General features: G+C 43.8%; 1 protein-coding gene across 1 annotated transcript in view; it reads right to left on the bottom strand.

Moving 5' to 3' along the window:
- Positions 1-6,200: 6,200 nt before the first annotated feature.
- GRIN2B (glutamate ionotropic receptor NMDA type subunit 2B) overlaps positions 6,201-26,846 on the bottom strand; it is a 207,041-nt gene continuing 186,395 nt past the window's right edge. The window contains exons 11-14 of the mRNA XM_074901403.1: positions 14,128-14,288; positions 11,892-12,079; positions 9,906-10,144; positions 6,201-8,111 (exon numbers count right to left, since the gene is read on the bottom strand). Of these exons, the coding sequence (XP_074757504.1) occupies positions 6,201-8,111; positions 9,906-10,144; positions 11,892-12,079; positions 14,128-14,288 (2,499 nt within the window). The remainder of the gene's footprint in view (positions 8,112-9,905; positions 10,145-11,891; positions 12,080-14,127; positions 14,289-26,846) is intronic.

Raw genomic sequence — 26,846 nt, 5'->3', positions numbered from 1 at the left:
GAGTCATTAAGCATACTGCAATGTACCATGCATGTGTCTGTGTCTCTGTGTATGTATGTGCATACAGGCACGCAAGCCTCACAGCTTCCTGCTGTGTCAGGTTTGTTCATGTGTGTTTCACTTCCCCAGCATGTCTTGTATATGTGCACGTGCCCAGAGGAACCCCTGTCCCACAGCATGGAATTTTCTTCTGACCTGTTCAAGTATATGCCAGTGCTTGCTGTGAACCTTTAATGGCAGGAGGCCAGCAGATTAAGAGATCTTTAACTACTAACACATCACAGAGATCCTCCTTTACCTCAGCACCCAGGGGACTGTACCCTTGGCACTGTCAGACATGAGTCCTTCTCTCTGCAATACAGTTTCACTACTTTTTTCTATGCACAAGCAGATTCATTCTGTGTCGGTTTTGTTGTCAGCAATGACAGAAGGGTGCCAGAATTCACTCATATGGCATGGCTAGGAGAGAAATTTGGGGATGCTCAAGAGATGAAGAACTCAAAGCCAATTACAAAGTGGGTTTTGTTGTTGCCATTGTTGCCGTTCTAATGGCAGACAAACAGGTCTGTCTGCAGTCAGCCCCAGGGAGGTCCAGAGAGCCCATGATGAAGATGAAGGAATAGTATTCATATTGCCAGTGAGACAGTCAGCGCCCCAGTTTGTCTTTGAGGGGGGAGGAGAGTGGGAGCCACAGGGAAGTGTGGGTGGGTGAATGCAGCAAGGGTCTATGGCTTGGAAATCTATTTGGCTGCAAATTGAAAATAAGCCCTTGTGGGGACAACAATCGGGTCCCACTAGTTACTATCTCAATGTGCCCTGCAGCATCCAGCAGCATGGTAGGTGTGTTCCAGGTGGACACGCCAGGTGTGTTCAGCAGCAGGGAAGCACTTATGGGAAGAGTGGGTGCAGACGGGGATTGTGGCTTGGAGTCCGTCCCCATTTGTTGCCAGCAATCCAGTTCCTTTCTCACACATGGCTCCCGGGGCTCCTGTGGTGACCCAAGCATATGCCACAGAGAGGCAGCGTAACTGGACCCTACCCTTTGCCAACTTGGACAGAGCAGGAAGGATGAAGTGTAATTCCTTAGAGCAGTGGTGCAGAAAGTCAGCACAAAAAGTCCCTTCATCGACACCCCTCATTTTTATCCCCTCCCCATTTTCTTTTCAGAAACCAAAAATATGTGGGGAAGTGCAACCTCCCACCCTTCTCCATGGGAAGGGCTCATCAAAGGTTGCTTGACTGGAGTGGAGGATGTGTGAAAGGCCTAAGTCTGATCATTGGCTGTGTTCCCAGGCTTGCTTCCATCTGTTGATAAGCAACGGAGGTGGGAGAATATACCACATTTGATAGAAAGCTCTAAAGCAAAGACTTGCCTATAAAGATCCCTGAGGTATCTCTGATCACTCTAACCTGTCATCACCACCATATTCATTCTCTGTCTCCCCCTCTCTCTTTTGCTGGCAACGTTGCTATGAGAAACAAGCCCGATTTGAAGGTACAAAGGGGCTTTATTCAAGATGGGCATTACTGTCGTCTTGGTGTAAGAAGCTCAACATCAGCATGCATTGCTGAAGAAGTCAGAAGTAAAGAAGCCCATCCTGGCAACTCAACTCCTCCACCAAATCCTTCATGACATCACGAAGGAATCTTCTTCCCCCCATGCTCTGGAAATTGCAATATCAGTTCCCTACAGGCAAAGTTCATACTTGCATATTGCTGAGCATTTTGAACCCACTGGGGTTCTTAACTGGAGAGTTCTGACAATGCATGCTAGATTTCAGAGAGAATGGGATGTTTTTTTGCTGAGGTGGTGGGACCGGTGTGCTTCATTGTCTCAACTGACAACAAGTCCTGACTGCAGCTTTTCTTTCCTACTTACGATGTGACATGACAAGTTCTGATATTGCCTTTAATGTGAGGCATGATTGGAGACAAAACTACTACACCAGCCTATGTTGTGTTGTGTTATGGTAAAAAGCTCATGTTAATACTCCAGGAAGGTTTATGATGTGGAGATCCACAGCTGCAAGTTCTACCTGCCAGCTGCTTTCCGCTGTGCATGGCACATTTCTGATATTTTTTGAATTATTTCCTCCGTCTCCTTCATACACATCCTCCTTCAGCAGAGTACATACACTCCAATACCACTTCAGAAGAACATGGCTCATGAAAATACCTCTCAGAGAGCCATGCTTGGGGCTACAGTGAGGAAGCAAATGTCAGAAACATTGCCAAAGGTGCCTAATCTTTCATGGGAGGCTGGCTGCAAATATACAGTAGAGGTCACTAAACTGTAGAGGACACAATGGTTTTTGCTCGGTATTCTTGTGTGCAGAAACCTTCAGAGAGGGGAAATGTTCCCAGCCACTGCCCCAGAAAATACTGGTGTTTCTACAGGAGAGAGAGAGAAATGGCAAGAGAGGGGATGTGGAGTTTTGTTAGGCTCTGGTATGAAATCTCATTCTTTTCTGGACAGGTAATAAACAGCATGTGGGTGGTTTTCTAGTATAGACAACACCTGCTGCTAGTATTACCTGATTGATTCACTTGAATACTTAGAATGAAAATACACCAAATCTAAAATTCTAAATATATAATCAGAGTTTAATAACATCATCAATTTATTTTCTGAATTATACCCTCCCCCTCCCACCCCCTCCCCTTTATTTCTGTCCCAAAACTTGTTGACCTGTCAGAACTAAAATAAACAAAGCAACCAGAAAAGATCGCTTATAGGAGAAAGGATTAACCTGATGGACACGTGGCCTAATCTATTATGGGAGAAGGCAAAATACCAGGCTCCTGTGGTTAGACCAGTGGTTCAGTCCAGAATTTCCAGTTCTTCTTTTCTGGTTGCCCTAGAGCATTTGAGTGGTTTGTGGCACAGTTAATATTTGCAGAGCACTCGGAGTGTTAACAGTGCTACAACAGTATCAACACTAGATAATGATTTTGGCAAACTATCATCTGCCTATCAGTGGAACAAGGGACAGACCAGTTCGGAGAAAATACGAATCAACTTTCACCCCGGAACACAAAAATCAGAACCTTTAAGAAGAGATTTGAAAAAAGTTCCATTAACTTCTTTTTGGTTTGTTTTCAGCTTAATTTCCCTGCAGAGCCACCCTCCAGGTTTCCTTGTTCCAGGTGGGGAGGGACGGAAAAGTACCCAGATAACCGCCAAAGAGATTAGCTGCCCTCGCCAGCTGTCAAGCTCCCCCCCAAGCCCTTAGGAAATACCAGAAATTATCACGAGCTTTCCCAGGTCCAAGATTTCTAAACCAAAGTAGCATTGGAGAAGTCTCTTAATGTCAAAGTGATGGTCCAACCTGAGCGGCCAACTTGATGGTTCACCTCACCACTATCAAGACAGCGTAGTGCCTTGAGGCCCAAACTCCACAGAGAGATGCTGGTACAGAGAGTTTATATGCAAAAAGGAATTGGGGGTGTTCCCATCAAAACATGAAACCCTGCTGGCAAGGCTTGAAGTGACGTTCCGGCGTCTTCCATTCATGAAGATAAAGGTGACAGGGCGATACAGGGGGCCTTGGGGGAACACAACACACATGGGTTTCTCTCTCTCTCTCTCTCTCTCTCTCTCTTTTTTCCTCATTCATACGGCCTCGACCCGCGTAAACCGCTTCCAAAAACGCAGCCTGAAAAGTCGTAGAAAACAAACAGAACTGAAACAAACTTCCCCTCCCTCCCACCCCACGACCTGAATATTCACGAGAAGAGAAACACCAATTTATACAAAAACGCAATAAAAAAGAAATATTTACAAATGAAAGGAACGCCTTCTTGATGGCCGCTGTCAGAGGTGTCTGACAAGCTGCCATGTGTTCTGGATTGCAGATCGCGCTGTTATTTTGTTTGGTTTCTTTTTTTTTTTTTTTCTTTTCCTTTTTTTGTCCTTGTAATGAGAGAAGAGGGAAAGAATAAGAAGTTCCCTTACCCCGAAGACTAAGGGGTGGCATTACAAAGACTCTCCCCCTCTTCCCTCCTTAATTTCCTCAGTGAAATGTAAGAAAATATTCCCCTCACCAACCCTGCCCACCCTCTCCTCACACTCTTTGACTTTACAGGCAAATCCCACCCTCCCTCCACCCCAGCTTTAAAAAATAAATAAAATAAATAGGTAAATAAATAAAAGGCCTTCTGTTGGCTTAAAAAGAGAAAGATAAGATAAAATCAACCAGGGTGCAGTGAGGAATGTGAGACAGGTGGCTTTCAGCTCCAAGAAATGTGACTTATAAAGATGGGGCTGCCATTGCCTTTCAGAGTTAGTCCCCAGCAGTGTCCCATGCCCTCAGCATAGGGCTCTCTCAACCCTTCCCCTGGTTAGCCACAGTCATCAAGACAGTGGGACAGACCCAGGATAAGCAGGACAAACTTTGCCATATCTCTCAGGACAGTAGAGGTCGACCCACACCCCCACCTCAGGAGAAAGAAGACATATGAAAGGGGAGTTCAGCTCCTCACTCCTACCATTGCTCCCTTTCCTTTAGTTTAACTTGCATCTAAAATGATACAATGGAAAGAAAAAAACACTCTTATTGATACTAGGTGCACCAGGAAAGCTGTCACTACAACTACAGGGATGGGAAACCCTAGGCTATTCCAGCTTTTCACCTGTGCTAGTATCTCTCTCTCTCACACACAGAGGCATACGTACACGTACACACTCACCTCAGCCTTGCATGTCTTGTCTTCAGCCCTCAGCACAAGCTTCTGTGCTCTCTGGCATTTATTCAAGTGCACCCCTTCCCAGGAAGACGTGTACTTCCCCTGTACATTCAATAGTAAATATACATATGTATTTCTCATGGGTGTGCACACCCTCCTCACATATCCACATGTTCGAGGAGGCATTTGAAACAGTCCACCAGCCCTACTGCCACCACACACACCCTTTCATGGCATTGTTTTCCTCTCCAGCACCAGGCCAGCACTGGCAGAGGGCATTCTATTCTTTTTGTTCCAACCTGCTGGTCAAGGGTAGGAAGGGCAGAGGGATGAAAACCCTTTTTTCCCTGCCCTCCTTGCTAAAAGGACATGCCAAAACAGGGTTGGTGTCCCCTGAAGTGACAGTGACAAAACTCTCCACCTTTCCCTACTCTTTATCTCTGTTTCACTGTTTGTTATCCAGACACCTTATAGGATCATGGGTTTATTTTGCTTTTTCCACAGACATTTCAAGTATAAAGTTATGGTATATACTCACGTATAGGCTAACCTGTACTACACGCTGCTCCCACCCTTGAAGTATGTCACAACTAGTGAGCAATTCATAGCTAATGAACTAACTCTGTGCCCCTTTCCCCAAACTCTTCTCATTTCAGTGCAAAACCAGCATTCTCTGTCAAGAGATCCCAGCAGCCTCCCTGACTCCAGGGTTGCTTTCCCAAACTCAGACCCCACTTCCTTTCCATCTCTCCCACTGGTTTGCCACAGATCCAATGGCTATAATAGCCATAGTGAAACCACTTGCCAGACCTGCAGACAAGCCTTTTCTCCCTCCCCCCACACCCCCCAGCAGACAATTCCAAATTTCAGCGTAAAATTTCTCAGCATATACGCAAATATTTTTCAGCCCTAAACCCCCATAGTCTTCACAAAATAATGTAGCGAGAACCTCAGTATAGCTAACATGTAAGTGCATCAAGTTAGTCATGTTCCCCCTTCACTTTCTCCATGTCTTCAAACACTACTCTTTTCTAGGCAGTTTTCAGAAGAGTTGCCTGAGCAAGCATATTTTCCTGCATGTCCATTACACTGCTTCTGCTGTCTCCTCCTGCCACACATGTGTGCACATGCCTTTCTCTGCTGGGAGACAGCAAAAGTGAAACACTAGTCACTGCCGCGCCCCCTCAGCCCTTCCCTGACTTTTTCTCCACTTCCTGAAATCATAAGCAAGGATATCCAACTCCAACGTCACTGTAAAGTGCAATGGCCAGGAATGGAGGAGAATGGGAGGAGCAAGAACATGGAAAAAGAGATAAAAGTGGAAGGATGGGGAAGAGGAGGAGGAAGAGGGGAAACCAAGAGGTGGCACTTGTCACCAGTGCTGCACTACTCAGAACTCCAGTATCCCACAAACTAAGGATGACCCAAGAGAGTAGCCGATGGGATTGATCCCACCCCACCCTCCCACACTCCACATACACCCCCAGTCCCTCCCCGCGCTCTTCCCCTCTCACTCAAACGTCAGACTCAATACTGGAGAGTTTCTCATAAACATGCCCGTTGCTGGAGCCATTGAAAGCCCTGGGGTTTTTGTTGTTAGGCACACAGGGGTTGGACTGGTTCCCTATACAGATGTCCTTCTGGAAACGGGCTGGCACAGCCCCATGAAGGGCTGAGACCACCGGCTTGTTGGTGGTGACGATGGCTCGGAAGTCTGGCCTGGCTTTGGGCCCTCCTGCCACCACAGGCTGCCTGAAGAAATAAGATTTGCTGCCGTGGAGCAAGCATTGGTCATCCCCAAAAGTGGGGATGAAAGGGTTTTGGGTGACCCGGTCGGGGTAGAGCGACTTGCTGAGCATGTAGCCCCCGCTGCTGCCGGGGTTGTTGTGGTGGTGGTAGCTGGTGGCGGGCACTGAGGACTTGTTGTTGGCAAAGGTGGTCTCACTGGCTGGCATCTCAAACATGTGGGCGTAGGGGCTCCCCTCCAAAAAGCGGCCCTTGTCCTTGAGGCTGACACTGCGAGGGGCCAGGGCCGAGTCATCCTTCTGCAGGTCCACAAAGGTGTCGTAGGAGTGCTGCCGGCGGAGCTTGTTGCGGTTCTTCTTCTGCACCTTGGAGGCAGAATTGGAAGGGCTCTGAGGATATTTGGAGGAGGAGGTGGCACTGGTGGCCACGGGCACAGGGGCAGGTGGCTGGTCCAGCTCTTGGAGTGAGTTGTCCTCACTGATGTCATATAGGTTGCCTGCTTTCTTGCAAGCCTCGCAGCGGATGCAGGCCTGGCGGGTGGAGTTCTGTCCCACCCCTGATGGCGTGTAGTTGTGCAGCTTAGAAGGGCAACCACGACAGAAATTAGCCCCAGCCCGGTCCTCCCAGTCTAGGTTGGTCAGGTTCTTCTCCCATGGTGCCGGGACCCCGCTCACAACACCATGCTTGTGCTCGTTGCCTCCACCAAACTCACCCGAGCCATGCTTATGGTGGGCCCTATTGGTGCAGGATCCACTCCCTCCTCCTCCTCCTGTGTCGCGCTTAAACTCTTCTCCCCGCTCTTTGTAGATATCTGTCAGGTCCACGTGTTCCCAGTGTGGAGAGTTCTCCTTGGCCCGAAACTGGTCCAGGTAGAAGTCTCGTAGCCCTTCCTTGTCCCTGAAGTAGCGCTTATGGTCGGGTGAGCGGGGTGGGCGCCGGCGGTAGGCCAGCTCTATCTCATCAAACTCCCGCCGGGACTTGGCAGAGGCTGGGCGCTTCTTCAGGCTGTCCTTGTACTGCTGCTTCCGCCGCTTGGCTGCATTGCCCTCGATGTTGCCATAGGTGACTGTGTGAGTGGAAATGTCAGAGACGTCAGAGCGGATCAGGTCGTCATGGGCCCCACTGCCCCCATAGCGGTCACTCTTGAAGGAGAACTTGCCATAGAGGTCACCCAGCTGGCTGTGCTTTGCAGGGGGTAACCCCAGGTCCAAGGGTTTCTTCCCAATGGACCGCGACTGGGCGTTGAAGGGTGGGTTGTCACAGTCATATAGCCCATCGATGGAGCTGGTGCTGCCAATGCTGTGGGGACGGTGGTGGTGGTGGTAGTGGTCCTGATACACATTGCTGTCCTTCAGCTGGAGGTTGCCAAAGGTCCTTTCCACCTCACTAATATAGTCACTAAAGAGGTTCTCCTCACAGGGGGGGTTGTTGTAGGACTTGCAGTCTGAATGGGTGAAGCTGCGGCGGTGTTCAGAGATATCATAGACCGACGACTCACGGCGGATAAAGTCCAGGGCACTCTGTGGTGAGCCATTGACCCCTGACAGGTTGGCCATGTTCTTGGCTGTCCGAAGTAGGCGGAGGATGTTGGAATGGGTGTTGTTCATAGTCGCCGTGGGGGAGTTCATCGCTGACTGGCGTTCCTCGATGGCCACGCCATGGATGCAGCTGTAGATACCCTGAAATGAGAGCAAGCAGGAAGATGAGTGGTCCTGCAAAGAATACATGAAAGGAGACCTGGACTGGGAAGCACCCCGTGCAGCAACAGCGTATTCCTGTAGAACAGCAAGGCCTGTCAGCCTTCCGTTATGAAGCACAATCAGATCAAATTAAATCAGACCTGATCTACAAACCCTTGCTGTTTTGCCTCTCTTTCTTACCCCTCACATTTTTTCCTTACCCTCCATTCCTCTTTCTCTGCTTTGCTTCATGTCATATGTGTAGGATATAGAATACCTGCTTGCATCTATAAGAATTACTCAAATCTAGTAGGTGTAACACGGAATTTCAAACGGGGAAATTAAAATCCTTGCAAACAAAAGCATCAAGACAAATGATTCTGTGAGGACGAGAGGAAGAAAGTCTGGTTTGGCCCTTGAAATTCATCTGTACATCAGTGAAACAAGATGGGAGCTATCTTAAAAAGGGAACAGCTCCATTTGTCATAAACTTAGTGACATTAATCACCAGTACAGATTAGAAAAGGAAACAGAGAAAGAGCAGGACTGCTGAATAGGTATTTAGGTCTTTTGCATCTGGTTGAGTGAGGTACAATAGAACTTTTAATTGCATTCTGTTAAATTTAACAGTGATAACAGGCTCCAAATTGACATCCCTGAAAGTGAAAGTCCTCTATTCAACCTCAAATCAGACAGCAGAAGTGCCTGATTCCTCCACACTCCTCACTAGCTCATTTCATCCGTGACACAGACTCTTTGCAAGGGTGACTCCTAGATGCAAAAGGAAAGGGGCTCATTTATTCCCTGGCCTGCCAAATGGTGTCTGCTGATTAATGTCAATTGTGAAATGGACACCATCACATCATGTTACCATGATTTCTCCACAACTAGCAGATGCTTAACGTTTTTTAGACTTTTCACCAACCTGTCCCAGGTTTAACAGATATCTCCAGAATGAAAGAATCTGTACTTAGCTAAGGATCACCAAACACAATTGCCCATCTCCAGATTAAAACAGGTTAGAAACTATCAATATAGAAGAGAGGCTGTGACCCTGCATTCAAAAAGCTTTGTCATTTCTCCTCAACAATAAGTTATGTAGCAATTTTATATTCCTTGCACAAAGTTAATTCTTTCACAGCAGACACTGAGGTAAAAAACGCCAAGATTTTACCTCACTTCAGAATGGATCAGAAGGAGGGACCAGTGGCTTGAAAGAGAAAAACAAGCTCCAAATGGGACACTGCTAGTTACACTAATAGCAGAAATATGACTCAGAAATTACTAGAATCTTCTTTAAATGTAAATATTATGCCCAAAGGTAAATTTGCATAAAGCAATTGCTAAGTTCATGTGGTCATTCTTTCTGGAAGGATTTCTGCATGGTTTAGGGTAAGGCTTTTGGTTAGGGACTTCTAACTGTCCATGATAGCATACTTCTAGTTAACATAAGGTCAGCCAAACAGCTGTAATATGGAGGACAATGAAATACTCCAGAATTTCTAATCATGTTATGCACCATTACTCAACTTATTGTCCCCAAATCTGGCCTCTTCACAACTCACTTTGGGGGAGCAGACGGTTAAAGTTAACTTCTCTTTGTACTGCATTTTCATTTCCATGTGGAATTTCCCTTTCCATAATCATAATCCAGCAGAGACCAGAAATGTCACAGGAAGACCGCCACCCTATGTCACCTGTGTTTTAGACAGTCTTGGTGGATTTACCCATCTCCAGTAGATAGGACTGTCTGAATAAAGCCTCTGTTCCTCACCACTAGCCAATGACACTCACCCTGCTGATGGAGAAGACCACACCAGGTTTGCCAGAGCAGACACCCATGAAGCAGTGGCGGAATTGCCAGTAGAAGAGATGCTCACAGATGAAGGTGATGAGACTGAGGGCCATGGCTGCTCCCAGCATGTAGAAGACACCTGCCATGTTATCTATATCCAGCTGGCTGCTCATAACCTCATTCTTCTCATTGTGACAAATGCCAGTGAGCCACAGTGCTTCCAGCTCCTCCATCTCCCCTAGAAAGACAGAGAGAAAAAAAAGAAACAGGTTATATAGCCCTGCTATGGCTAAAGAGCTCCAGCTGGGGCAGACTGAAAGCAAGAAGCTGATCTAAGGTAATTTTCAGTGGCCATACTCATTTCCCACATCTATTACATCCATGAAATATCCTAACTGCCCTTCTGATAGGGGCAGGTGCACTTTGTCACAGGGAAGGCAACTGAATTTTTCCACAGCCAGATATTAAGCACAAAAAGCTGTACCACAGGACACAGCTGTCACACTTGCCAAATGTCTACAGTGAGATCCTGAAAAAGTTGTCCACCAGATGACTGAAGACCAGGCCTCACAAGCTTTCACTTTCATATTAGGTCAATGAGGGAAAAATCAGTGACTGATACTGGTACACAAGAATGAATCACTTCTAAATGAAAACATTGTACATTTCCAGCTCAAAATTCAAAATGTTGATTTTTTTTAAATAAAAATGTCTGATTTTGAATTTTTTCCATCATATCCATAGCTCAATTAAAACCAGGTGCAATGTTCCCAAAAATATTTCTGCATTTTTACCTGTTTTTCTTCCCTTCAGTTTTGTCCAGATTCAACACTTCCAAGCCCTTTGACCAATCAAAAATATTACTATTTTGTATCAGCTAGGAACAAATGTTCTGTAGTCTAATTTCATACCCCACTTACTTCTGTTATGGTATTTTCATGAGGGGAGAGATAAACACTCGCACACACATACTGAAACATTCAGAAACAAACTAATTTTGCAGATTGGCAATTGTTTTCATCATGTTAGGAAAGTTAAGCTTTTTCACATTGTCAACCTCCAGTCCAGTGACAGGGGGAAAAAATCCACATATATTTATGTGATGCCATAGCACAGTCTTTAAAGCTTTATGGAGAACTTATGTCTTTTTCTGAAATAATATATATTAGGCTGTTTAGAAGACAGAACACTCTATCCATCAGGTGGCCAATTTTCTGCCAAAGTATATCAGAACTACATTCTTTCCATATTTATTATACCATACATTATGTTCAGATTTCAGAAAAAAAAAAAAGTGAATTTTATTTATTCAGAAAAACGACATATCAAGATGTAATAAGGAATGAAAAAGGAAAGGCAGGAAAATATTTTCTAAGAAGGAATTTCTTATCCCATAAATAATTTTTTTTTTAATAATAGCAATTTGTCTGTAAAGCATGAGATGAATTAGGTAACTATAATGTTCTGAATAAAAACTCACTCCAAAATATGCTTCTGAGTTTCAAGTCCTTCCTTGGGTTTTGGAAAATCTGAGTTCTTTCATCCAGAAATATTTATCTTTTCATTTTATAAACTCTGCATGGCTTGATCCTGTCTAGAACTTTGAAGTAGAGGATGACCACAGAAAGTCCAGTATAATCAGTAGGTTTGGGCATGGCAAAACCTCAAAGGTAGTGAAAAGTTCACAACAGAAATCTTGTTTTTACAAGACATTCTTCACACAAGATATTTTTCAATACACAACTGAGCTGGTTTTATGATACCTTTAGTGCCTTTGACATTGCTTTTGATGATACTGCTACCCTGCATCAACAACATAAAACAAGTGAAATCCTCACATTTTTGGTGTAATGCTTCTAACAAACTTAATAATCTCCTGTTCTCAACTCAAATCTGAAGCAGCAGAGGTAGGAACCTCTATTTCTTACATGCAAAACTTGGTATTTCTTAGGAAACCTCCAACTCTTCTTTTTCTTGTCACTTACCATCACCAAAAAGCTGTAGAATGGCAAGATCAACCTGGCGCTTCCAGCCTGAGTCCTTTTGAATAGCAATGCCATAGCCGGTGGAGGCAAACACTTTCCCACTACCAATTGTCACCAGCTTGCAGCCTTCATCTCTGCCAGCCATGTAGTTTAGCACTGCTGCATCATAAATGAAAGCATCCAACTTCCTGCACAGGTGCAAGAAACAAGAGAAGTATAGTACAGAAAAGAGAGAATCTGTATGAGTTCAAAGGTTTTCTCAGGTAATTAAGGCAAAAATGAACCTCTTTCAGATGGACTACAACATCTTCACCTTCATCAGAGTTAACTAAAATCTGAGCCTAGAACCTGTTTACAGGTGAAGATAGAGGACTATTTCTTCCTGACACTTTGATAATTGTAATTTCTGATCTGAAAGAAAATTTGGAATAAAAACATACTGCAAGATAAAGATGAATGAAGAGAAAGTCAAGGGGATCTATACTCCTAAGAATAGCTTGTATTTCTTTCATCTCAAGGAACCTAAAATGCTTTATAAAATGTATCATTAGAATTCAAAGTAGGGGTTGGAATGAGGAAAAGATTACCTCCGACTGAAACTGCTAACATGACTTAGCTGAGCAAAATGTAATTTTTAAAAATTAAATATGGTCAGGGCATCATGTTTAACTCCTTCGTTACTGTGAAAAGCACTACTGGATCTTTACCAATGTCAAGTGGCCACGATAGCAGCTTTATGGTTTACCATGCTGAGTAGCTCTTTAGTAAAGAGTGCTTAACCGAAAGCCAGAAGAAAAATTCTGTTTCAACACAGAGAAATCCCCATTATGGGCTGGGATGGGTAGACAGCACAACAGACTGATGAGAACCTTCCTCTCACTGCAACAAATTGATTTGGGTGTGGGGGGCAGTCTCAGGGTCTGCATCTTCCATATAACCAAAGACAGCTGATAAAGCCCACTAGATCTGAAATGAAGCATTTTCCGATAAAAGACCAAAGACCTTCCACCCTGCACATTCTCACACCCACGCTATCTTTTCAATCCACCTCCTGCACATATATTTCCAGTATGGTGATTATCTCAGTTCAAGTGAATATCTATAGGGAAGTCTGTCCAAGGGTGGATATGAAGCCAGGATGACATCTACCGCAAATGATGAGCTCTATTTCATCCATATATTTCCAGGACAAAGCATATTTATTTCCTGGATGATGACCATCCTGGCAAATACACCTTCCCAGGATGGCATCCAACAATGGTACAATCATTTATAATAGGCTGTGTGCTTCTGAACCTGGCAAACAAGTTTAGGAATATTCAGTCAATCTAAGTAATTAAATTGGCTGAACATCTTCATTCGTGCTTTGGAATGAACTTTCTCATAAGAGTGCAACAGGAGTGTAATCAAGAATTTTTTTTTTCACTAGGGCTGGGCTCTGACAACCAAACTGGTCAGCTCTGGGAGGAAGTATTTAATTATAAAGGACCAAGGCTTGCAAAATGGCAGTGAATCTGATATTAAAATAGGATGATTCAAACATACTTTTTGCTAATGATTTTTCACATGTTTCCCAGATTACCCAAGGAAATGCTCCCATTTTATACACTTTCATATTGTTCAAACAACATTTTGTTCAGCCCTTGATACTAAAATATTCCAGAGACAAGGGTTACTTCCAAACTGTTTACTTCAAACACACCTTCCATTACACTGTATTAGCTAGTGATACACTGGGGTGGGATTAGTCTGACAAGCATTATTTCAGCTTCCTGATTAACATAATCTTTTATATGCAGAAGGAAGGAAAACAAAGGAAATTCCAGATGACAATATAAATGCTCTGAAAAAACCTTTGTCCACAGAAGTCTGTAAGTTTTTCCTGTGTATTTTTCCTGTGTCCTTACAAGGACCCATCAGCATGAAACATCTTGATGAAGCAAGGTCTTTGGGACTAATATACACGAGGATACAGAAGATCCTCTTTTTTTTTTTTTTTTTTTTTAATAGTCTTATAAGCACTGCAAAACGAGAAACTCTTATACAGATGTCATGGAAAAACCTGGCTAAGAGAACTTGAGAATTATTCTTCTGTGCTTTCTGTGGTCTTGCTATATTTTTAACCATGGAATGATAATGGAGGCTTATTTTCCAAACCCCACAAAAAATATTCCAGACAAGCATGCAAAGAAATCAGGTTTCTGTGGTGAATAAGCATGGAAGAAGAAAACCTCACCCAGTCTTCAGTGAGAACAGTGCATCATCCACCCCCCTCTGATTGAACTTCACCATGTAGCTGTGCATTTCAGGGTAGTTGTTGCGAATGTTCCTTTCTGTGCTGCCATTGGGAACCGTCCCGAAGCGGAAAGGGGGAGAAAAGTCATTGGGTTTCTGGAACTGGAGAGACAGAGAAAGAACATTTCTCATAATCTTTCAGCAAGAAGCAGTCATCTGAATGTGAGAACACACTCTCTTCAGAAGGTAGTTCTGATTTTATTTTACTATTGTGTAGAAAATATTATTGAGAAGATATTATACTTCACTATTTTCAAACACAAACATCTCCTGTTAGTGCCCAATAACCACGAATTGAATCCGAGCAACCTGGTCTTTTTTGTCCACTCTGGATTAAGTCCATAAAATAACCAGTGATCAAAGATAAAAAGGAGTTTAGATAAAAGGGAAAAGGAAAAAAGAAAGGGAAAAGGTAACAGTGGCTTTGGAACACATTCAAGGAAAGATTTTCAATAAAATCTATGTGCATTTTATCCACAAAGTGTCATTTAGTTTCTAAGAAGTATCTTTTTCAGTTCTGTGGATGCCTTTGCACTTCTTGATTCTGACTGAAGTAGAAGAGTAATTAATGGGGAGAGATGCCTCTCAGAACACCTCACAGCCACTTCAAATGAATGATCAGCTTTTAAACTTTTGGGCAAATGTCCCATATTAAATGCTATTAGTGGCTGCAAGTTACTAGTAACATTTGATGCCCAGAACAGAGCTGGCAGAATACTCCAAACCTTTTGTGGCTCCCAAGAAATACATTCATCATAACATTCCCCTACGGCTGCAAGGCTGTGAGATTTTATATGCCACTTGTTTAACTCAAGTCATAATCAATGCTCTCTGGGGTTTTATGAGCAGTAAAATTTAGACTGTCAATTATCAAGACTGCTTAAAACCCCTAGAACCAGCAGATGAGAAGGAGCACAGAATTGTAAACCAGGAACTGAATAAGCAGTAAAGAAAAAAGATGCAAAGGTAGAAGATAGAGGGATAGACAGATTAGATGGATGGAGGGATGGATGGATAGATAGATAGATAGATAGACAGACAGACAGCTCCCTCTTTTTTTGACATATCAAGAAGTAGCTTGCCTGGTGCTTATTCTTGACTCCCAATTGTGACTGTATATTTGGATGATACTGAGAAGCATGCTAAGAACACGCTAATGGTCAGACTAAACCCATTTAACAGCAACAGTACACCTCATACATTAATACACGCAGTCATATTCTGCCACCTTCTATAGTGAAAATATGTCTGTGGTCTATAGCTATAGCTTAAAAAACATGCAGATGTGCCTTGTTCTTGAGTTCTGCTCAAAGCCAGTTTGGAACCTGGTCAACTCATCTGAGGAGGTCAAAGCTACTAAATCAGTGTATCTCGTTCACAACATCTCAGCAATAAGGCCAACCAAGAGATGTGTCTGTGGGTAGGTGAACGCACCATCCACATCACCTGTTTCTGTGTACCGGTCAACTTATCTGGTTGTGCAAGGAACCATCTCTCCAGTTTGAATGGCAAGATGGGCTGGCTTATATGTGCACATATGCATGTGTGAGAGAGAACACATGTCCTACTGCTTTAAGACAACAGAAAACATCGGGGCTGTTTTTTGAAACACATGTTGGCATATCATCAAAAAAAGGAGGTTTCACATAGCATAAAACAGGCAGTAAGGTGGCTCTTAGAACCTTGGCACATCCCCTAGGGTTGAAGACAAACCCACAGCTATTAAAACCTTTAATGAAAGCAAACTTTGATGGGAGAGAAATCACTGCAGCATGCTAAAATTATGCTTTTTTACCAAGCTGATTATAGCGACAGCTCAGGGGACCCATCACAAGAAGGGTATTGGCATACCAGGCACAAAGGAACAGTCTCTCCCCTGATATGCTAAAACAGGAGTTTGCAAAGTGGGCAACTTACTTCCCCAAGGGCTGCAAAACCCAGCCTTGAAGAGAGATGGGACATTCCTCATCTTTATAGAGTCCTCCAACAAAGTCAAGTCAGCAGAGCAAGCAGCAGACAGACCCAACCAACATTGATACAACCTCAGCTTCAGCATGCTCTTTGGAGGGGCAGCAGCTATGAAAGCCTCTTTCTGGGCCAAAAGAGTGTTAAGAGAAAAAGAGGTTGCATCCAATGTCCATTTTATACCTTTACCCTCTGTTCCAGGTGTTACAATCTTTAGTTTTGTCTACCTCCATCACTATGTCTACAAATTGTAGTAAGAAGGATTCTAGAGTCAGGCAAGGCTGTGATAAGGGAAACGATCCCACCTCTGAACTATCCTTTGTTCACCCTGTGTTCAAGGGCCCATCTTAGCAGCCAGAGATGAAAGGTTCCATATTTAATTTTTAATCTCCTGGGCAATCAATAAATAAGTGAAAAAATTCCTCCTGAAGGAAATGACTGGTTTAGGCAACTAGAAAAGCATGTTTCTAGAGAAGGAAGCCAGGCTGATGGCTTCTGTGAAACCACATACTGCACATTCACTCATCATCCCTTACTCCATGCTAATTTCTTAATCAGAATCCAAATTATTCTCCACACACCCGCATGCACACACTTCAACCATAGCCTGGTGGATGACAAGACAGGAAACAGTCTGAAAGGATCTGTATGGGACCCACAGCAGAGATCTTTAGCTTGAATCACTAAGAGGAACACACATCCCCAGACACCTGATTTGGTGCTTGCAAAGCTGCAAGCAATTGATGCCCAGCTGACTCCACAGTCCATGGAGCCAGAGATAAACAGCTAACTTCTTCACATTTGAGAATAGTGGTACATGCATGCAGCTTTCTGGCAGGAGATGGCAGCTGAAAAATCCCCATGTTTGTTGCTCACCATAGGTGGGCACAGCTCAATCCAGAGATAGAGGAAACTTCAAAGAGCTCTACATAGCCAAAAACTGCTGTATCTTTCTGAGCTCACTTCTGCCCCACACAGCTCATACCAGAGGATCAAGAAGACATACAAGTCTTCCCAGAAAATATATGGGACAGATGGAGAAGTGTGTTCTCTGCTGGTAACATGGTAGAGGGACATGTGTGGAGGAACTGGAGAAGATCCATAAGGAGGAAAGTTAACAAAGTTGACACTGTTGACAAAGAGTTCAGTAAGGAAAGCCACTTGTTTGGCTTTTCCCAAGGGCTAGGAGAGTGGGTCTGGATCAGAAGTGGCAGCCCCAGGGAAGCAGGGCACTTTGGCAGGCTGGTCTAGAAGGAGTCTGAGACGCATGAGACAAGAGCTGAGGCACAATGCAGGGACTATTACATGGGGGCAGCCTGTGCAGAGGTAATCTCAGTGCCTCAGTAAATATCGACAAAGGAATTAGCCACAGATACTGACAGAAAGGGTCAGAATTTAGATTAAGGAGAGAACTCTCCCATTATTTCATGTAAATGTTTCTCCTGCCAGAGCCCTAAGTCACAACTATTCTACACTAGGCATCTGCAAAGAGTAGCCCTGTGAGGCCCTGGCAAAACAATGTGGTGATAACAGGGGAGAGGAAGATAAGAAACTGCACCAGTTGCTGAGCAAACCCAGCTGCAAAGAGTCACAGGCAGTGGCAAATAGGGCTGTACAGGGTCTGTGCTTGTAGGAGCCCCCCTCACACTTCCATGCAGCAGAAGCCTTGTCCTGCTGCCCAGCTCTACCTACCTGCCTGGTAGTGAACCCCCAGGGCTCAGCCGCAGACCAGCACCTAAAGAGCCCTTGGAGGAGGTGTACCCCACTTGAAGCCTCCATTTGCTCACCGTGAGGCCTCAGTTGTAAGATGCTCCCCTTGCACCCAAGGTGATGTGACACGCTCTCACCCATGAGAGAAATCCCTTACAGAGCTGGCTTCACATGAGATGTGGGGCGGGGAGATGAATGCTAGAGATGGAGGTGGGAAGCAGACACCAAGCATGCCTAAAGGACTGGGGTAGCTTAGGGATGAGACGTGCGTTCAGAGCCCAGCGGCTGTCCGCCACTTCAACCCCCCACTTCACAGACGGAAATCAAGAAGCATTAAGTCCAAATCAGACCACAGCTTTGGGAAAGCAACCTCTCAGACTTAAAGAGCAGAAATCTTCCTGCTCTGGAGAGCAATAAACACACAGGCTGGGGGCTATTAGCACATTCAGAGTAGAGAGCCCCTTTCCCGCTCCCCCCTGCAACTCGCCATGAGAGCTGTCGGCAGCAGCAGCGAGAGTGGGTTTAAGTGACTTGTCTGGCAGAGCTGTTTCATTAGCAACTTGGAGCCGTGCCGTGCAGAAAGCAGCATTGTTCTCAGATGTTCGAATATCAATCTGCATAATGAAACAGGTGATAGGAGCTCTTCCCATTCAAGCAGCCACGATTGGAGGGGATTCAGGGATGAGGGGAAGGGGTTATGTCTAATTAGCCACAATTAATTTGATGAGAATTTTTTTTCAATATATTGTCTATCACCAAATGGTTCCTACAGAAAAGCGCATCTGCACTTATTTATCTGCCTGATGTAGGCCTGTTTACACTGTAAAGTGTTTGCCAATAGCATTGAAAGCAGTTTCTGAAACTCAGTAAGCTCTCAAAACAAAAAGGCTGTTTTTTATCAGTCAATCTACTTTTACACTGCTTTAAAAAAAAATAAACCCCTGATGGATAACATAATGAGCTGGCAAAACTTGGTGTGTGTGTACGTGTGTAGTGCCTTATCCTTACATGGCTTCTCTGGGAGGGCTCCTTCCACTTCGTAAGGCCCAGACCCTCAGTTTAAATTTTCTACCATAGGAAGCTCCACAAATCTGACCCACTAAAATAAGGTCCCAGGTTCAACTTCTCTGCTAGCTGCAGGTCCAAAAGAGCTTGAGCCCATGTTAGATACTCTGTGTTCAGTTCATTTGCCCAAGTGTTAAGTGCCAAGTTGAGATGCCCCAGGGAATTTCACCCTGGGAGCAGGTCTCTCATAGCCCCCTGTGTCAGATTTACCTACACTTAAGTCTTGATAGACTAGCATGTCCACAGCAACATGCCCTAAATGACTTGCTCTTGTATCTTCTGTTTCAGCCAGGAAATTAACTCCTTCACAGCTAATGGATGACTCTCAAAGAGAGGAGGCTTGTCCTTTTCATACCCACAAAATATTTCATTTTTATACCCAAACTGCACCATGAACAATGCCACAGAATCAAAAACATGGATCTGACCCTGAGAAGATGTCTGCTCTGTCCCTTTCTCTCTGGTGGGTCTCTCCTAGACATCACTGTTCCTGACAGCTCTTCATTCAGCCTGCTGTGAAAGACAGCTGGTGCTGGAGACTCCCCCATTTCCTGGACAACCTATGCCAGGGCTGTTGGAAAGTTCTTCCAAGTGCCTGAACTAAAGCCTTCCTGCTGCAACCCAACTACAATATTTTTTGTTATCTTCACCATGGACAGGGAAATCAGAATAAGTCTCCTCTTCTCTGAAAGCACATTTTATGTTTTTGAAGATCACCGACCCGTTTCTTCTCCATGTACTTGCACTGGGGCTAAAGAGGCCCAGTTTCCTCAGTCTTTCTTTGCAAGCTGTATTATCTAGACCTGTAACCATTCTTGCTGCTGTCCTTTGGCTGTATCCAGTAGGTCTTCCCTTGACTTGCCTTTGGTTAGTGGACATGCTCTCTACCATACCAAGAACAAGCTGATCAGGACAGAGACAACATTATACTGAAAAAACTTGCAGCAAGACAGTAAATGCATTGCTGGGAGAGTTAATGCTCATTATTAGTCTCCTCAGTACCTCTCTATGTTATATCCTTTTCCCTCTGTCCTTTAGTCTTGTCATCTGCAGCTTGCAGGTTCTTCAAAGCTGTAACTGTCCTGATCTGCATTCAGGTGATGACTAGTTTGTTTCTGGAATGTCAATCATCACTGTCAGCACCATCTTCAGGGCTTTTACTGTATGCTTTTCTTTATCCAGCTTGATCATGCACATAGATACATCCATACAGCTGTGCCCCATCACCTGTCCTTGGTAGAGAAAGAGCTCTACAGATTCCCAGTGTGGAGCCTGCTCTGTCGGTATGTTGGTGCAGAGTGCTTTTACATTGCTACAATAGCATCCCAGCTAGGAGTGTGCCAGCCCAAGAGTGTAGGCAGAAAATCATACTGCAAACCTAAATGATAGCACTGGTATAATAATCTGTGAGGAGAGCAGACTAAAGAGACTGTGCTGCTCATTTCTCTATTAGTCATGAATCTCTTGTACAGATACTTCTCAAGCTTCATTCCTAAAGCATCCCTCTTCTCTCTGCACAGTCACCTAGTTTTGACACTAGAGACATTTTTTACTCCAAAGGTGGAACTCACAGCCATTTCTACATGCCTAGAAGTTTTCAGATCCCTCTTTTACCCTAGCTCAAATTTCCTCTCTTCTTCTGCATTCCGTCATAAGATCACCCTCCACCTCCTGAGCAGTGGCTGGGATTCCTCACAGCTCAGAATTCAGTCACCACATCAACCCTTCCTGATTGTTGAGCTCAGTCACAGAAATCAGCCCTAATATTGCAGTGGGAAAAACACAGTTTCTTGTCTTCACCAGTCAAACAGTACATAACTTGATTTATAAACACTAAAAAAAAAAAAAAAAAAAAAGAAGGAATGAACAGCATCAAATCCAATATGTCAGTTTTGGGAGGGCATAAAAATAGCTTGTGCTCCCTCAGACTTTGACTTTGTGGGTTTATCTTATTATTCAATACCCAGTGATGTTTCAAATTCTCTGGTCTTGCTTTGCATAGTGTTTCACCCATGAATTCCTCTAGATAAGTCAGAGAAAGGAGTTATCAGTTAGTGCAGCTGACTGCAGCAAAGTTGGCAAAGAATTAAATTAAAGTCACTTTTAAAAGAAGATGTAGGGTGGATCAGACCCACAAACAAGAAGAAAAATATCTATGAATGTCTGGTGGTGAAACAGGGACATGTGTGGGTCAGGGAAGGGAACAGAGCAACCTAGTGACAATGCAGAGGTGAGGGGGGGCAGGTGAAAGCAAAAGAAAGGAGTTCAAATATAGCAACATTAAAAATAGTTGTCCTTGTAAAATAACTGAGATAAAAGCAGAGATGCAATTGGTGGAAGAAGCCGCCATCACATGCAGTTATTGCCAGAGCAATGCACACAGTAGGATTGTGCAGCCTCTTTGCAAGCTGGATTGCTCTGTGCAGACATGCTCTGTGCTGCTTTTGCACAGAGCAGTGGATTGAAAACCTTGGGCAGCACAGCATCACCCCAAACTGATGGCATTTCAGGGGTCTCATGTCTTCCACAGCCAGACCTACATGCTGGGACCACACTGCCTTCCTGCTGACCTAGGTGTTACAGATACACTGGGCTTGTGGGGTCACCCCAGGATCAGACCATCACATATGGACAGTCCACCCACCACCACCAAACCAGGTATCTTCTGAGTCTGCCAAGTGTGTGAGCATTACTCAGACTCTGTGCAGCTTCTCCACACAAAAGGTAACACTAAGGCTTTAAAACTTCCTCGGGACACATTCGGCAGGCTATAGGCTTCAAGTCAGTCGCACTTTTAGGTGTCCCTCAAGCAGAGGGACCAGAGTACAACATCTGTAGTGGAATCACTGAGCTTCTCACCAGAGATGAAAGCTCTTTGCACAGGCCTAGTATTAGTAGGTGTACTATCAGATGAGCAGAGTTATATCATTGCAATTAAGTGGGCCATGGGATCTTAGCTACAGTACACTTAACTTTTTCTTGCATGCATGTAGAAGATGGAGATCATCTGTTCATCCCAGTCATGCTATGTATTCCATCCTTGGAAGTCAGCTTCCTTGGAAGCTAAACACAATGGAGCAAAAGGCACATACTCAATAATCCCAGGCAAGAACAAAACAGAAAGATGCCAGTTAGTACACTCATGTTAATATCATTAGAAGTGTAGATGTTCATTCAGAGGGATACAATTAACTGATGAAAAAGACCTTGAGAGGAGAGGTGGCAGCTAAGTACATAAAAGTTTGAAATCTGCTTGCTTTGCACGTGAGACAGCTGGTTAACAAATTATGAAACACTGAGAAATTCAGAGGATGTAGTTTGGTGGGGGAGCAATTACATTTTTCATCCATTTTCACTAAGAAAGGCGAGTCAGAGCCTCCTGAGTACTACTAGTAGCCAATCTGCTTCAGCACCTTGTATGTGGGTACCAACCACTAGGCAGTACAGTGAAACCCTATGCAAGTCTGGCAAACCTCCCAAAGACTTCACCGGGGCCAGAATGTTCATCCAAGTCATTAGAAAAGCCTAGTCATCACATCAGAGTAATTTCTTAAGCACCTCTCTAGGCACTGAGGCAAAGCAAAAAGCAGGGCACTTTGAGGCAAGGCAGCTGGGGCATCCCAGCACCATCCCAGAGATGGGAGATAATGCCTTCCTCTAGCCTTCTGCAGAAATCTCCCATCTGCAAGTGGACAACAGCAAAAGAATGAAAGCCTTATAACTCTCTTGTGAGCCCTGAGGCACTGGAGCAGGTACACCTGAAGCAAGCAAGCCTGCTGCGCCACCAAGACTCTGAGAAATTTTGACTTTAAATAGCCAAAGGTCTGGGAGAAGCAGGGCTCCTTTCCACCGGGTGAAGTAAAAATGTCTGGGAAGATACAGCCTCCCAAATACTTAACAAGTATATGTATCTACATATAACTTCAAATGTCAGAGTCACTAGGCATAAGCAATGAAAGGGCCGGGGGGCAGGGGGCCTGTTGTATTTTTTTTAATCCTGTAGATCTCATACTCCCATCCCCTTCCCACCAGCAATCGAGCCCTGATCATTAATATGAAGGAGGTCAGCTCTCATCTCTCAGGCTGCCAAATCCTGGTGGCAGGGCCATTGTCTTTTATTTGACTGCAGAGTGCCAAGTACATTTATGGCATTGTATAAATAATAAATAAAAATATTCATTGCTTCCCTCTCCGCTGATTTATACTGACACGAGAAGCAGGACAATCCTTTGCTCCCCCACTCCCTCCCCGCTTATGTAACTCTCCAAAGACGGCTTTTTCCAGACTGCCAAACAATTAGCACAGAAGCGACCAAATTTGCCCAGAGCCTCCAAAGGGTTAGCTCCAAGAGATGAAGGAAGATGAAGAGTGGCTGAGGCCTGGGAAATGCCAGGACAGCACAGCAGAAGGAATGCAAAAGCTGCAAGCTAAGGACTGTGCTGTGTCTCTATAGCTCATCCAGCAACTCCCACCCATGCCACCAGCAAAGCCCAAGTGGCTGCATTTCTCTCTTTCCAGCAAGGATGAATTAAGCCTACAGTCTGACTCTAGTATCCCCTCCCCTTGCATCTTACCTGCCTAAGTTCCCAACTAAACTGCATTTTAACCGGCATTAATACCGAAGAGTCCCATTACAAGCTTTTGCTGCCATTAAATCCCTCCAGATCAACAGAACAGAGAGAATCCTGAGAGACTGGAATCAAGGCTAAAGTATATTGCAGCCTCCTCACCGCTCTGCACTATGCAGCACTGAACTTAAAAAAAGAGGGAGAATGACAAAGAAAGTAGGGCTGAAGCGGGGGGAGAAAAAGCATGCCTGAAAACTCACTGACTTTAAACATTTATAGCCTTAAAACTACTGAATCACTTTTTAGCACACAGGCATAGAGGTTGGTTCCAAGGATCTCAGAAAGCATAAAAATCATGTCAATCCGAAGAGTGCAGAATGACTAAATCTACAACAAATGTACCCACCTACAACTGTAAAAAAATGTCTGCAATTATATTTATGTACACAATAAATGTAATTCACCGGTTAGAAAGATCTGTTACTAACATATGATATGCTGTAGCTATTTTAATAGCTATTTATTAATATAAAGACTTTAGCATAATATGTAATTACACAGATATATAGTTCATACTACAGTAACTGATGATTTACAAAGAGGTGCAGAGAAATCATCAGATTTTAAGGCATAAAATTTCAGACTATCAGAGTCCTGAGTTTTCTACACTTCACTATGAACCAATGTTTGTTTTATTAAGCACTAGCCAGTACCACTACTGTTATATATAAAGGTCATATTTAAGCAAAAGACTGAACACAGTTTAACTTATTTACAGGAAAAGCGTCCTCCTCCCACAGAAGCACCGTGGAAAGAAATTCAACTCTACACCATGATGTAAGGTTTGGGGGTTTGGGGACTTCCTTATTTTTTTTGTTTTGGTCAAATAAGGTACATCAGACTATGCATTTTCAAAAAGGTTCTGATTTATCACAAGAGGACAGAGTTGGAAGTGGCATGGTCTTACTTCTGTCTAGCTAACTCCACAAAGGTCTCCTGATGATAAAAATCATACCACTGTTGAAAGGGCTGCTTTTGGACACCACCACATAGAACTTCCTTTGTATCTTGCAGAAATGTGTGAAAGTACCACAAATGTCTGTTCATAGTAAATGCACAATCCCATGGAAGATTTGTATGGCCTCCAAGTCAACGGGTTAGACAACCTTCCCCTTACAGACCTTACAAAGTACAAGAGTGAACCCCACTTTTGGTCCCCTTGGAAAATTTCTAGCTGAAAAGATATACCCACTCCGCATTTTTCCTAGACTTCTCCAGAAAAGGGATTTGTTGTACAAAAGCTGCAAGCTCAGAAAAGCATTTAACTTGTCATGTGAATAATAGTCCATTGACTTTAATGTCACCACTCATGAGCGCAAAGTTAAGCACATGCTTAAATGTTCTGCATATCTGGGATCCTTGTATAATTTAGATTTAATGTGCCGCAGAGTACAATGTGGGAAATAATTCATTATTCAGTTTCATGGCCAAGCATTTATTACTGCAGAAATACAGCAGATCCTTTTTTGTAGGTTTTCAGTGAGACTTTTGCTTTGTATCAATCCAAAATGTTTCATTCACCTCAGAATAATGTGTATTGTTTTGTCTTCCAATTATCTCCTTCTGTCCCTTTGTTACAGAAGAAAAATCTTTCTTTTCTTTTCTTTTTTTTTTTTTTTTAATATAGGTCAATTTTATGAGTAGTGCCTTTAGAAAATGATAAGTCAAAAATACATGTCAGAAATATCAAACAAAATATTTTGTTTCAAGTATGCTAAAATGAGTTACTTTGGTAAATATCAGAATTTCCCTCTGCCTTCTTACACTCGCCTCAGATTTTTTTTTCAGTAAAAACATTGGCCAGTTTTAACTCCAAACCTTCTTTTGTTAAAAAAACCCCAAACATATCTATTGAAAAAAAAAAATCTGACCTATGCTGCATTGAAACAGGTCCTTTGTCTCAACATTTCATTAACATCTTAAAAAGCAAATAAGTCAAATACATATGAAATTTCAGTAATCTATATTAATTTGCAGGCATGCAGAAATCCATTCCTCTCCTTTTCATGTCAATTACAAAATTACCATTTTGATACTTTATTAGCTTCTTTGGCATTTCCAACTAATTTATAGGCATGGATACTACTTTTTTTTTACTATTAACCTACTGCATTCTAAATTATTTTATTTAAATGCCCTGCTGACTGTCCACATTTGCTTTTATTCTATTACTACTGTATATGAATGGAAATTATGTATAACTATTAGATTATTTCACACATTAGTTCATTTTATATAATCTTTCCTGTATTTATTGCCTTCTTTAGACTGAAATACCGCAGGCACTTGTTTCTCTAATGTGTTTGAAGCTCTCCCGTTATTGGAAATTGGGTTATATCTCTTGATTACAGTCAGATGAAATCCAGACTGCAGTATTCTATGACTGGCCATCTTACCAGCAGGGCTTTCTCAGGGGGTTGGGGCGACAGCAGGCCCCCACATGGACTCCAGACAGATGCATCTTGGCAGTGTAAGCAAGGATGCTCCAGGCTCTCAGGAGGAGTGGGTTTCTCCTCCCTCAAACTGCCCATCGCTACACCAGCATTAAGAGCCACAGCTTGATGTATGATCTAGCAGCTGCAAGGGTTAACATGGGGAAATGAACAGCCATCATGAGGAAGGTTCCTGGGTTAGCTCTGGCACGAGTTTTGGGCCAGCTAAGCACAAAGGCATGGCACTCAGCAGATTGAGCTTCACCTGGGCCATAGAGAGAGTGGCAGAGGTCACTAAGCTCTGTACAGGGAGCCTCCAACCATCCTCAGTTCAACCTACTACCCTGGCACAGAGGTATCCACTCCAGCCCGGCTCAGTTAGGCCTGCTCAAGCATCCACACAGCACAGCAGGGACATGATGTTAGTCACTGTCTTGCATGTGATTAGGAAGTAAATGCTGGGGCGCAGCCAAGACACCATCCAAGTCCTCAGACAGCTGGAGCATTTCAGCCTGCTTTTCTGGGGTAGCAGCAGGTCAGCAGCCATAGGCACCTCTTCGAGCGGCTCTTCCCAGGCAAGGCCCAAGGAAGAGGGTCCTCAGGGTGGCTGTCACAGGTTGTAGACAGCCTAGCCTTGACAAGCGTTCCCCATTCAGGCACAGTAACATATTTTGTGAGTGCATCTGGCATTTTGGCTGCTGTCCAGTGCCAGTGGGACACCTTCCCCAGGTATTGTCATGCTACAAAGACATCTGCAAGCAGATCTGGGTCTAGGGAAGTAGGAACAATATCCCTTAAAATAACTAGCCCTTTGCCTGTCAGATTGGATTACATCCTCTGCTGACTCCTTGTTCTGGACA

The sequence above is a fragment of the Athene noctua genome, chromosome 3, assembly GCF_965140245.1.
Source record: "Athene noctua chromosome 3, bAthNoc1.hap1.1, whole genome shotgun sequence".
NCBI lineage: Eukaryota > Metazoa > Chordata > Aves > Strigiformes > Strigidae > Athene > Athene noctua.
Note: the sequence above shows the minus strand (reverse complement) of the source record. Positions and strands in the feature narration are given on the sequence as shown.